This window comes from Helianthus annuus, chromosome 6, assembly GCF_002127325.2.
Source record: "Helianthus annuus cultivar XRQ/B chromosome 6, HanXRQr2.0-SUNRISE, whole genome shotgun sequence".
NCBI classification, from domain to species: domain Eukaryota; kingdom Viridiplantae; phylum Streptophyta; class Magnoliopsida; order Asterales; family Asteraceae; genus Helianthus; species Helianthus annuus.
Genome location: NC_035438.2, coordinates 41084387 through 41097818, shown reverse-complemented (window position 1 = coordinate 41097818; position 13432 = coordinate 41084387). Strand labels below are relative to the sequence as shown.

Below are 13432 nucleotides of genomic sequence, written 5' to 3'. Positions count from 1 at the left end.
ACATCTTCAAAAAACCACATTTATTACACGGGTTGAATAAATGCAATTTTATATACCAAATAATAAAAAAATTACATCTTTAAAAATATGCGTATTACACGGTTTGAATAAATGTAATTTTCTATACTAAATAATAAAAATATATATCCTTAAAAAACTTCGTGTATTGTACGAATTGAAAAATCTAATTTTATATATCAAATAATAAAAAGTTATGTCTTAAGAGTTAATTACTGTTTTCGTCCCTGTGGTTTGTCAAAAATCACTGTTTCAGTCCATTAGTTTAAAAATTGCGATTTCAGTCCCTGTGGTTTCACTTTCGTAACCATTTCAATCCACTTATTTTGTTAATACAGGGACTGAAATGGTTTCGAGGTGGACTGAAATGGTTACGAAAGTGAAACCACAGGGACTGAAATCGCAATTTTTAAACTAATGGACTGAAATAGTGATTTTTGACAAACCCCAGGGACGAAAACAATAATTAACTCATGTCTTAAAAACCTCATGTATTACATTGGTCGAGTAAATGTAATTTTGTATAGTGAAAATAAAAATATTTAATATATTAATACAAAGTTTGGTTTTCGTGATAAAAATACATTATTATGTTGTTGCAAAATTTGTTAACGAAGTCTCATTAAAGTTAACCCTTTATTTAAAACTCCGTAAATGTATAAATGATAAATAATATTAGTTAATTTTGTTTAAAGTTTCATAAAATCTATTTAATACCAAACTAAACAAAACGTTCAAATAGAGTAAATTGCCATTTTAGTCTCTGAGTTTTTGACCAAATTGTCATTTTAGTCCAAATAGTTTTTTTTCTCCTCTGGGTCCCTGACTTTTCCTTTTTCTTGCCATTTTGATCACATTGCCTAACTTAGTCTAAAAACCAGGTTATGATCAGGGGTATATTTGGCATTGAATTATTATGAGGTTTATAAATTATGTTGTAAACTACCTCTGGTTATCACTACACAACAGTTATGCCAAAAATACCTCTGGTTATAACCAGATTTTTAGACTGAGTTAGACAATGTGATCAAAATAACAAGAAAATGTAAAAGTCAGGGACCCAAAGGAGAAAAAAACTATTTGGACCAAAATGGCAATTTGGACCAAACCTCAGGGACTAAAATGCCAATTTACTTCGTTCAAATATAATTAATTCAAATAAATAATATTATAAATAAGAAGAAGATTAAACTAACTAATAATTATTCATAAGATATTAAACTAATAATATTTAGTAGGAGGATTATCTATAATTAATTAGAAGAGATTAAACTAAAATAATAATTATCTATAAGAGATTGTCTAATACGATTACAAGTGTCCCGAGAGTGGTTTCTTTTATTATATAGTATAGATATAGATATAGATATCTTGGTATAAATGAAGATGATCACTAAAGGTTAAACTTAAAACATCATCTCCTGTTTTCATGGTACCAGAATGACTTCTATAGTTGATGTGAGATTGTGGGTATGCACAACAAGTTTAAGGTTTCCAATAATCTGATAAGTTCTTTGATAAAGTACTTTATCTTGTTACATATTTTGGCGAATATTTGTAACAGAATGACTCACATGATTCTGTCCTTCTAGGTTTTGAAAGCCAGGTAATGGGCATCTTTTAGATTATAGTTTAAAAGTTAAATGATGTCACAAAATGATAACAATGGCATGCAGACACATCAACTTCTTCTTGATTTAATGCATCTTCTTCCTAGAGTTCAATAATACATAAATAGAGTTAAATAAAACCAGAAAGAGAAACCACATATGCTTGACTTTCACTAATATCATCGCCATCGCCATCGCCATCGCCAATATCGCTACCATGATTAAAAGAGATAAACGTATTGCTTTAATAGGAAAGGGTTTAACTGAACTCTCTGGTGAAGTAAGCCTTAAAGCAGCTTCTTGTTTATCATCATCAGGTTTTGACAGAAGCTCTAGTACCTCAGAATCACGGTCAGACCGATCTCTGCTGACAGGTGGCATAAGATCACCGAATTTGTTGGAATTTGGCTTTTGAAAAAGCCAGATCAGATACTTGCATCTGTCTGAATCATCGGAGTCAGACCCTAGTGCCTCAATATCAGCGCTCAAATCGCTATCGCCATCAACATTATCATAATACTGTAACAAGCCATGGTATGTAAGACCCTTTTTACCATCAATATATTTGGGGTACTGACTTAAAAATTCATCAACACAAATGCCGAGTTGCTCTTCACCAGGTTTTGTAACAAATAGGAAAGCAGCTACTTCTTTTCTGCTAAGACCGCCATCTCTATTGATATCACATACATCGAAAATTTTCCCCACACTGCATGATTAAAAACTTTTAACACGTGAAAACATCCTTGATTGTTGAAGACAGACACACTTACTTGGTTCGGCGCTCGTAGAGCGTTTTGAAAGGAACCTTTGGAATCCAGTCTTGCGAATTATATGACGCTACGGATCCAGATTTCTTTCCATTTTCATCTTTTATAGATTCCTGTTCATCACAAAAGTCACATTCAAACTACACATCATCTATATTTGAATATATAAAAACACATGCACAGACAAGGCAGCTTACTGCCGCCAGCCACCTCCACCGGCGACAGCCTCTTCTGCTGCCAACTGAGCACCAAATCATTTTATCAAAATTTATACGTATTTGCATACATAAGGCTCACCTCAAATTTCAGTGCTTCTTCAAGCTCTTTCACAACACGATATATAGGAAGACGCTGCTTTCTATCTCTATGCAAGCATCCCTTTGCAATTGATTTAAATCTTAAAAAGGAGTCATAACTTATTTCCCCCCTCAAGTTAGGATCAATAACCGTGTGTAATTTATCCATTTTATAGCAGTAGTCTGATAACTGAAAGACATCACGGTCTCTTACGTAACACAACCTCCCACACAAAATTTCAAGTAGCACCATACCAAAAGAATATACATCTGATTCTTTTGTCAGCGTACAGTTAACATAGTATTCTGGTTCAATATAGCCCAGTGTGCCACATCCAATGGAGATAACAGCACTTCTGTCTAGACCTGCTAAACTTAACTTGGAGAGTCCAAGATCAGAAATTTTAGCGACCCAGTCGCAATCCAACAAAATGTTTGCGCTTTTTATATCTCGATGGATTATTGCTTGATGCTTCCCCGCATGATTATGGAGAAAATCCAGACCATGAGCAGCATCAAGACATATTTTAAGTCTTCCTAACCACGAAAGAGTATCAGTGGTCTTGTCATGCCTTATGTACTGATCCAAACTTCCACGCTCTGCATATTCATAGACGATAATCTTCTCACCTCTCTCATCGCAATAACCAATAAGAGAGATTAAATTTTGATGCTTTTGACCTTTGAGCAACTCAATTTCAGTCAAAAACTCCTTGATCCCTTGTCCAAATTTTTCATTCAATCGCTTTACAGCAACTGTTGTATGCTGTTCTGAGATCAAAAGTTCTCCTTTGTATACCGAGCCATATCCACCTTTTCCAACACAAGTTTTGAAGTTTTTGGTTGCTTCTTTTATCACTTTGAAAGGTATTTTGAGGTGTTGGGACTCTTTCAACTGTGACATTTTGTTATCGCGAGCAAGTGCAAATTAGTGTTAAGAGAATGAAGAGCCAAAAGGCAGATAGTTTTTCATTTTTTCCCTCCCTTTCCATTTTTTAAAAAACTCGAGGGTCCAGACCCATCCTATAACAGTGTAACACCTGTGTTACCATTCATCTTGAATCTTCTCTATCCATGATGACTCTGATCTCACAAAATATTAACTATTAACTCGTGGTTAACGAGGCCAGTTTGTTTCTGAATAGACCAACAGATCTCCACCAACCGAAGTTGATTGACGGTGTGGCTTGATTTATCGGGTTTAGCAGTGGTGGTATCATGTAAGTATGTTATCAGGTTTTCAGTTTCCAGTTTATCAATGTTATCACTTCATAGTTGTATGATTGCCTTTTAGTATAATCCATATTTATAAATAAGAATCTAATTTCACAGCTGTGAATATCCAAATTATGCAAAATTCTCCTCATGATGACTTCTCCCAAAAGGAGGCCAAATTCCACCCACATGAGCATGTACAACGAAAGCAATACCAATACCTATATGTTCGTGTGGTGAAAGCTAAGGGATTACTTGTGGAAGATGTCACTGACGGATGTGAGTGTTATGTGGAGGTTTGGCTGGGAGACTATAAGGGAACAACCCGTCCTTTGACTCTTTCTGAGAAGAACCCAAATCCTGAGTGAAGATCGAAAGTTAAGCACGTATTTCTTGATGGGCCGCGTTTACGTTATGTTTATTTTAGTTAATGGGTCAGACTTTATTATTATGTTTAGTTTATTTCGGTTGGGCCGTAGGCCATGTTTGTCCAGGTTATGTTTAGTCTAGTATGGGTCAAAGAACAATGTCCGTGTCAGTTTGTTTATAGTCCAGTCCGATAGAAATATGATACGGGTCAAGGGTTTATAAAGCCCAAAGGTGAAACGGTGTGTCTCTTTGTTGTAACTGCTGCAACGGTTATTCAGGATACACCGTTTAAGGAAAAGACGCGACCGTATAGAGGCACCGTTTCACACCTATAAGAACCCTGCATCATTGTTCTATTTCGTAGCGTTGTAACAGACATTTGTTGAAGGTATTCGAAGTCAGTTTATGTTATTATCGAGTGCTGCAAGTATTTCTGTTTGGTTTTTCGATCAGTAAGTTTTCATTCAAATCATTCGTATTACTGTTCGTTCATTATTGTTACAATGAAGTTCTGCGATCGTTGTTATATGATTGATTGTGATTGTGAATATGATAACAACCCGGTCCGTTCCGAATGGTCCTGGGTGTCCGACGATTCTGATACCAACATTGGTATCAGAGCCGAAGGTTCACACGGACACGGAAAGGGTTGTAGTCGTGGGAACGCGTGTCTTCGCGGTAAAGGAAAAGGGGTAGAAATCGGTAGTAGTAGTGATGTTGGGAACGTTGGAAAGTGCGGCCGGGGCTGCAACCGTGGGAAACGAGTTGCGCAGGGGAAGCCAACCAAACGTTCGGTGAAGTCATCCGGGAAGGATTATGCGAAGAAGAAGGTTCCTAAAGGCGTTGGAAAGAAAGTTAATCGGAAAGGGAAGGCACCGGTTGGACGGCCGAGGAAGGCCGGGGTGACATGTTTTATTTGTAAGCAATTTGGGCACATAGCCTCCATTTGCCCTAGTAGATATATCAATTTAGGCCCGTTACCGGAAGAAGATGATTACTTAGTCGATGGTACGAGCGGTGGTTTGTTTAGCGAAATGTGGGTCGTTGATCCAAGTTTCAAGACACACATGACCAGGAACCGTAGTTTGTTCAAACGGTTCAAGAGGCATTTCGGGGTAATCACGAACGAGAAAAAGAAGAATTTTTCGTTTGTTCATGGCATTGGTGAAGTGAGAATACCGGTCGATGGTAGAGATAAAACAATCTCGTGTATAAGTTATGTACCGAAGATGGAGAAAAATGTTCTTAGTTTGGAACAACTTTTGTTCCAAGGGATCGAGACGGTCACTACGGGTGACAAATGTATGTTAAAGCGAATGTTCGGTGCACAAGTCAAGAACTTTGATGTGTATGAAGATAAATCAAATGTTGATTTAGAAGAGGATTACTTGAATCGGTTTTATGATCAATTTGATGTCGATAACGGTTATCGGATGGAGAAGGAGAAACTTAAAGAGTACATAGAAGATTACTATGAAGGAGAGTTTAAGAAGGAACGTGAAGAAAGAAAGAAGGCGAACGGCGAAGGAACATCGGGAACAAAAAAGGATGAAGTTGTGTTTTCAAAAAAGCATAAAGTTTGCTTTATGATCTACTACGAGGGGATGAAAGATAACCCTCTTCAATCTAGGCAAGAGTTACGTGAAAGGGCGGTGGTCCTTTCCCAAGATGAAGATGACGTGATCGAGAACGGCTTGATTATGGATAGTTGTTTAGAGCCGTTGGATTTGCTCTTAATGCACGAAGAATTGGCGGGTTATGACAAGTTTTATGATGCCAACTTTGATGATGTTTTGATATGGTTTTTACCAAGTTTTCTTGGTATTGTTAAGTCAAGAGAGATGCCACCGAAATTGCTAGACGGAAGAGATGTGAATTTGCTACTTTTGTACCGTATTGTGAATCTCAAGGGTGGAATTAAAAAGGTATTAGAAGATGATTCGTGGGCTGAAGTTGCACTCGAGTATGGGTACGAGAAGGTTGATGGCTTCGAGATGAAGGTTTCGTATGTTCACTATATCGAGTTGTTTGAATGGTACTTCGAATATATGAAGGAAAAGGGCGATAAGAATGCAAAAGCAAAAGAGAAAGATGGAAAGAAGAATGCTCAAGTCAAGGAGGTCAAGACCGAGGATGATGCAGACTTGGTGATCACATTCGTGGTCACCGATGACGAAGATGCGTGAAGATTGTTGCGGGTCAAGAAGATTCGTGCTTAAGGGGGAGAATGAAGATCGAAAGTTAAGCACGTATTTCTTGATGGGCCGCGTTTACGTTATGTTTATTTTAGTTAATGGGTCAGACTTTATTATTATGTTTAGTTTATTTCGGTTGGGCCGTAGGCCATGTTTGTCCAGGTTATGTTTAGTCTAGTATGGGTCAAAGAACAATGTCCGTGTCAGTTTGTTTATAGTCCAGTCCGATAGAAATATGATACGGGTCAAGGGTTTATAAAGCCCAAAGGTGAAACGGTGTGTCTCTTTGTTGTAACTGCTGCAACGGTTATTCAGGATACACCGTTTAAGGAAAAGACACGACCGTATAGAGGCACCGTTTCACACCTATAAGAACCCTGCATCATTGTTCTATTTCGTAGCGTTGTAACAGACATTTGTTGAAGGTATTCGAAGTCAGTTTATGTTATTATCGAGTGCTGCAAGTATTTCTGTTTGGTTTTTCGATCAGTAAGTTTTCATTCAAATCATTCGTATTACTGTTCGTTCATTATTGTTACAATGAAGTTCTGCGATCGTTGTTATATGATTGATTGTGATTGTGAATATGATAACAACCCGGTCCGTTCCGAATGGTCCTGGGTGTCCGACGATTCTGATACCAACACTGAGTGGAACCAAGTGTTTGCTTTCTATAGGAACAAGGAAATCATGCTTGAGGTCTCTGTGAAAGATGCAGATGTTGATACAAATGTTGTGAAAGATAATCTCAGGGGGTGGATATTATACGATCTTAGTGAGGTTCCAGAGAGGTTCCACGCAGATAGTTGTATATTTCGTAAATGGTATGAATTGGAAGACAGGAAAGGTGAGAAGGTTAAGGGAGAGCTAATGTTAGCTATGTGGTGGGGTACACAAGCTGATGAAGCATTTCCTGAAGCTATATCTGGTGGACTAGTTGATGCTTCTGCCAGAATCTGTTCGAAGGCGTATCTTCAACCTAGGCTTTGGTATCTCAGAGTTCATGTGATTGAAGCACAGGATTTGATACCCAGTGATCAAACTATATCTCCTGAAGTGTATATGAAGTTTTTTCTTGGACATCAGGCTTTAAGGACTAGATTATCTACGCGCAAGTCTATACATCCTATATGGAATGAAGAGTTCATGTTTGTAGCTACAGAACCATTTGAAAAGCCCTTGATTGTGAGTGTGGAAGATAGGGTTGCACCTGATAAAGATGAGGTTCTTGGAAGGTGTGTGATTCCCTTACAGTATGTGGATCGGAGGTTAGGTCATAGAGCTATTAAATCCAGGTGGTTTAATCTTCAAAAATATGATATGAGTGAAGGCAAAATGACGAAACAAGCCAAGTTTGCTAGCAGGATTCATATGAGGATCTGTTTAGAAGGCGGTTATCATGTTCTTGATGAATCTCCTCACTACAGTACCGCTCTCAGACCAACAGCTAAGCAGTTATGGAAGAAAAGCATTGGGATTCTTGAATTTGGAATCTTGAGTGTGTTGAACATCGAAACGATTTGCAGCGGAAACATCATGAATTGTTGGTTTCATGATTAAGTGTTTGTTGATCAATGTGCAGTAATGAAATATGGACAATCTTGGAAGTTTAAAGAAATGTCTTGGTGCCGGTTATGATTCCCGCCCAGACCTATATATATGTTCATATATATGACAGTTATAAGCAGTTAGAATTGGAGGGAATAACCACATTTGAATCGGTGCCTTCCAACCATCATAACCGCTCAAATATCTCGAATATACATACATATAAGTATAAGTAATATAGACTAAGTTAAGTATATATAACCATACGAATAATTATGTTTATATTGTCTAATACACTCCCCTAAACATAATTATGTTTGCAAGAGTGCATTAAAACACTTTTGTTGGCATCATCCACAGCTACTTTTGTTTGATTGAAGTTAAACCTCCTCCTAGTATGCAGCCTTTTGATTCCTTGCCAATCATTACCGGCGAAAAACGCATAGTGCTCAGCCTCCTTCATAGCAGTATCTTCATTCTTTGAGTTTCCTTCCAATTGATCTGCTTCATTTACTAATATTCTGTCTCCATCACTCCTGCTTCGTCTTGGATCAACCACCGTCTTGACCTCCTCTTTCTCGTGTACCTTCTCTTGAGTTGACTTGTATTTATAATAGTAGATTAGTACGTCTAAATATATAGCATATATCAGCTTCATATACCCTCCTTCATCATAATCAAAACCTATATCCTTGGCAATCATTGCCCACATATTTCTTTCAGTAATCCTTCGGTATCCACCCTCTCTTTTGACAGCCATGTACAGATCTAAGAGACATATTTTTCGGTTGTCCGATGCATACGTAGGTAGTGGTCTTGTGGTAATTTCTAATTTCTCCTTGAGAAACCAGTCAACCATATCATTGAACTTGTTTTCGAGATGATACTTGTATTTCATTACATACTCTTCATCGTCCAGCATATCAAGAAGTGCCTTACAGTCTTGAAACTCCTTGAATGACATTGCTTGAAGTATTAAAACATTCCAGTCTGGTTCGTTTGTCGATGCATTCAGACTTTCAAAATATTCATTCAAAAATTCTGTTTTGAACTTCTCATGTTCCGATTCTTTACTAATCATGTATTGTTTTTCTAAGATACCAATCTCTTCTTCCTTAGTCATTTTGGTTTGATCATGTTGAGAATCAGACATCATGTTTGCAGTGGAAGATTGAAACTTGGACGCATTCATATTCATGGTGAAACCGAATTGAATGTTCAGAAAGAAGAAATGAATGCATGAACTTCAAACTGACTAATTGGACAATTTGTATAAAACGGAATGTGTCTTGATACCGGAAGTTATTGTTGGGAATCAAGATTATATACTTCATTGTTTTGGCGGTTGAGAATGGCGGGAATAACTGCCTTGCAGTTTGAATTATACCCGCTTATCTAACCCGCTTATCGTTCTTACATAGGTTATCGTAATACCGAATAATGTACATAATCTAATACTTATACATAATAACATAATAAAGTTTAAATAACATCTCTAACATAACCCCCTTAAACTTAATTATGTTTCCTAGCATGCTGCATGACACTCCTGTTTGCTTCTTCAACGGCCTTCCTCGCATGATTGAAATCAAAGCGCCTCCGTTTCTTTTGCAGGTTCCAGGTACCCTCCCATTCGTTTCCGGCATAGAGAGCATAATGGTCCGAAGCAGCCTCATCTTGAGCATCACCAGCACTTTTCCTCCTCTTATGGCAGCCGAATGAAGAACCTTCTCCTTCTTTCCCCACCTCCTTGTCAAACACCTTCTCTTGAACCACTTTAAACCTGTAATAATATACTAAGATGTCTAGATGCATAGCATAGATAATTCTCATATATTCACCGTCTTGGTAATCATATCCCAAATCCTTAGCAACCACCGGCCATGAGTTGTCATTAGTGACACTCCGGTAGCCACCATCTCTTTCCACCGTCACGTATAATCCCAGCAGATCAATTTTTCTTTTGGTCGGTGCATATGGAGGGACCGGCCTTGAAGATATTCCCATATTGACGTTTAGGAACCGCGTCACCATCTCCTCGAACTTTGCCTCCAAAACATGTTTGTATTTGAATATAAACTCCCTGTCATCTATCATATCAAGTAAGGATTTGCAATCGGCGAATTCGTGGAACTCCATGGTTTTTATAATCATCAAACTCCAATCCGTCTCCTGTGAGGACAGATTCAATTCTTCGAAATAGGAGTTAAGATATCTTTCTTTGAATTCATCATCCATTGTGCTCACATCAAGAATTCCCTGTAATTCTTTTAGACCGATTTCATCTTCCTTTGTCAAGCCGCTCATATCATTCACGGAATTAATAACCGGTGTTGAGAACATTGGAAAGATTTTGCAAGTGTCACCCGACTTGTTAACGGTGTAACCTTGCAACGTTAATTGGTCCAAACTCAACACGTTCCGGTCTAATTCTGGTGAGTAGAATACACTTTGTATTCTCATGGTCTCATTGCTTGATTTTATTTCTACCGCCCCAACCCCTCGAGTAAATAAGAAACTGTTTTCCCCAGATCTTGTGTCGACCCCAACGATGTGTTTAATACGTTTAAACACATTCAAGTTTCCAGCAATATGATGTGAAAATATAGAACTAATGTACCAAATGTCGCCCCACTGGCCTCCTTCAGTACAGATAACAATCATCTCTTGATGATCATTGATCACTCCTTCTTGTTTCTGTATTCCTACTTTCATGTTTGATGAATCAGTTGGGTCGCTTCGTCGTTTTCTTTCGCCTTGCAGGAATAAATCTGGTGCCCTGGTTGGTGACAATAATAACAAAGTCTCACTCGAGGAATTCGTTTCTCTTTATCGTTCTCTTCGTCTATGCAGTGTTGACATGGCAACATGGTTGATGTGGGTTTGATTTCTGTCTTCTTTCCCAACGGTGCTCTGATACCACTATGTTGGGAATCAGACATCATGTTTGCAGCGGAAGATTGAAACTTGGACGCATTCATGGTGAAACCAAATTGAATGTTCAGAAAGATGAAATGAATGCAGGAAGTTCAAACTGACTAATTGGACAATTCGTATAAAACAGAATGTGTCTTGATACCGGAAGTTATTGTCGGGAATCAAGATTATATACTTCATCGTTTTGGCGTTGAGAATGGCGGGAATAACTGCCTTGCAGTTTGAATTATACCCGCTTATCTAACCCGCTTATCGTTCTTACATAGGTTATCATAATACCGAATAATGTACATATTCTAATACTTATACATAATAACATAATAAGTTTAAATAACATCTCTAACAGATCACTCTTCTTGTTAATCAAAGGAATACTAAACGTGGGAAATAACTTGCACTTATCTCCGATGAATTTCACCGTGAAACCTTGAGTAATTAACTGATCTAAACTTAGCAGATTTCTGTCTATATCCGGAGTGTAGAATACACTCTGAATACGAACTTTCTCCGACCCAGACATGACTTCGACGACCCCTATACCCCTTATGAAGAAAAATTGATTTTCTCCGGTTTTTGTTTCAACACCGGACATGTTTTTTATTCGTTTAAACATATCTAAACTGCCAGAATAATGATGTTTGAGGGTTTTACTTACGCACCACATCTCTGACCAGAATCCTCCATCGGTGCCAACCACAATATACTCCATTCTTTGATTGCTTTGATGATCAAAGTCTGCATTTTGTTGTTGCTGCGTTCCGGTGTCAATTGCCAGACGAATCAGTTGTGTTTCCTCATCATTTTCTTTCATCTTGCACGTTGAGATTTGGTGACCGGGTTTGTTGCAGTAATAACATCGCCTCTGCAACCATCTCCGTTCTCTCTTCTCGTCGGAACAGTGTTTACACGGTAATGTGGATGAAGTTGGCCTGAGATCTGCATCGCTTTCGCTAGTGGCTCTGATACCACTTTGTTGAACATCGAAACGATTTGCAGCGGAAACATCATGAATTGTTGGTTTCATGATTAAGTGTGTTTTGATCAATGTGCAGTAATGAAATATGGACAATCTTGGAAGTTTAAAGAAATGTCTTGGTGCCGGTCATGATTCCCGCCCAGACCTATATATATGTTCATATATATGACAGTTATAAGCAGTTAGAATTAGAGGGAATAACCACCTTTGAATCGGTGCCTTCCAACCATCATAACCGCTCAAATATATCGAATATACATACATATAACTATAAGTAATATAGACTAGGTTAAGTACATATAACCATACGAATAATTATGTTTATATTGTCTAATAGAGTGCTCATGGGTTAACACCGATGAAGATAAAAGATGGAAGGGCAACAACATATGCATATTGTGTGGCTAAGTATGGGACAAAGTGGTTCAGAACAAGAACAATAACAGAAAGTCTTACTCCAAAATGGAACGTACAGCATAGTTGGGAAGTTTATGACCCATGTACTATATTAAACATTGGTGTGTTTGATGACTTCCCGTTACCAGGCCTAGATACACAGATTGGGAAGGTCAGGATTCGTGTTTCAACTCTTGAAACTGATCGTGTTTACATCCACTCGTACCCCCTTTTAGTTTTGCGTCCATCTGGGGTGAAAAACATGGGTGAGATCAATTTGGCAGTGAGGTTTACATGCTCGTCTTTGGTAAACATGATGCAAATGTACTCACAACCACTATTGCCAGAAATGCACTACATATGTCCCTTGAATGTCCGCCAGCTTGATAGCCTGAGACACCATGCGATTCAAATTGTCTCCATGAGGTTCAGCCAGGCCGAACCACCCTTGAGCAAAGAGGTTGTGGAGTATGTGCTGGATGTGGGATCTGACATGTGGAGTTGGAGAAGAATTAAAGCTAATTACTTCAGGATCATGGAGGTTTTTCATGGTTTGAATGTAGTGGGAATATGGTTTGTGAAGAATCCCATTAACATTGTTGTCATCCACATCATTTTCTTTATATTGGCCATGTATCCAGATCTTATTGTGTCATCTATTTTCCTCACTCTTTTTGTAATCGGAATTTGGAACTACAGACGAAGACCAATGTATCCACCTCCCATGGACGCTTGCCTATTGTGTACAGATAATGCGGACCCTGATGAAGAATTCGACACCTTTCCAACCTCTGATCTTCCTGATATGACAAGTATGAGATATGATGGCTTGAGGGGTCTATCTGGAAGGATTCAGGTACTGGTTGGTGATTTAGCGACGCTAGGAGAGAGGGTTGAGTCTTTACTCAGCTGGAGAGACCCCATAGCTACTTTTCTGTTTGTAATGTTCTGTTTAATTGCTGCTATGGTTCTATATGCCACACCTTTCTATGTTGTGGTCATTCAGTCATTCATTTATGTGTTGTATCACCAGAAGATACTACCTTCGGTCCTGATCAATTTCTTTAGAAGACTGCCAACTAGAACTGATAGCATGCTTTGA

The 13432-nt window shown here is 38.2% G+C and overlaps 1 protein-coding gene across 1 annotated transcript; it reads left to right on the top strand.

Moving 5' to 3' along the window:
- The first annotated feature begins 4043 nt into the window (after positions 1 to 4043).
- LOC110944625 (FT-interacting protein 3) lies at positions 4044 to 13432 on the top strand. The gene is made up of 3 exons (XM_022186279.1): positions 4044 to 4243; positions 7103 to 7973; positions 12272 to 13432. Exons 1-3 carry the CDS (start codon positions 4044 to 4046, stop codon positions 13430 to 13432), a joined length of 2232 nt encoding a protein of 743 aa, XP_022041971.1.

What these genes read in the sequence shown, in the direction of transcription:
- LOC110944625 (XM_022186279.1), top strand. Translation starts at nt 4,044, where the DNA reads ATGCAAAATTCTCCTCATGATGACTTCTCCCAAAAGGAGGCCAAATTC. An exon ending in AAGGGAACAACCCGTCCTTT is followed by an intron (nt 4,244 to 7,102) that starts GACTCTTTCTGA and finishes CTGGGTGTCCGA; the next exon opens with CGATTCTGATACCAACACTG. An exon ending in TTGAATTTGGAATCTTGAGT is followed by an intron (nt 7,974 to 12,271) that starts GTGTTGAACATC and finishes ATTGTCTAATAG; the next exon opens with AGTGCTCATGGGTTAACACC.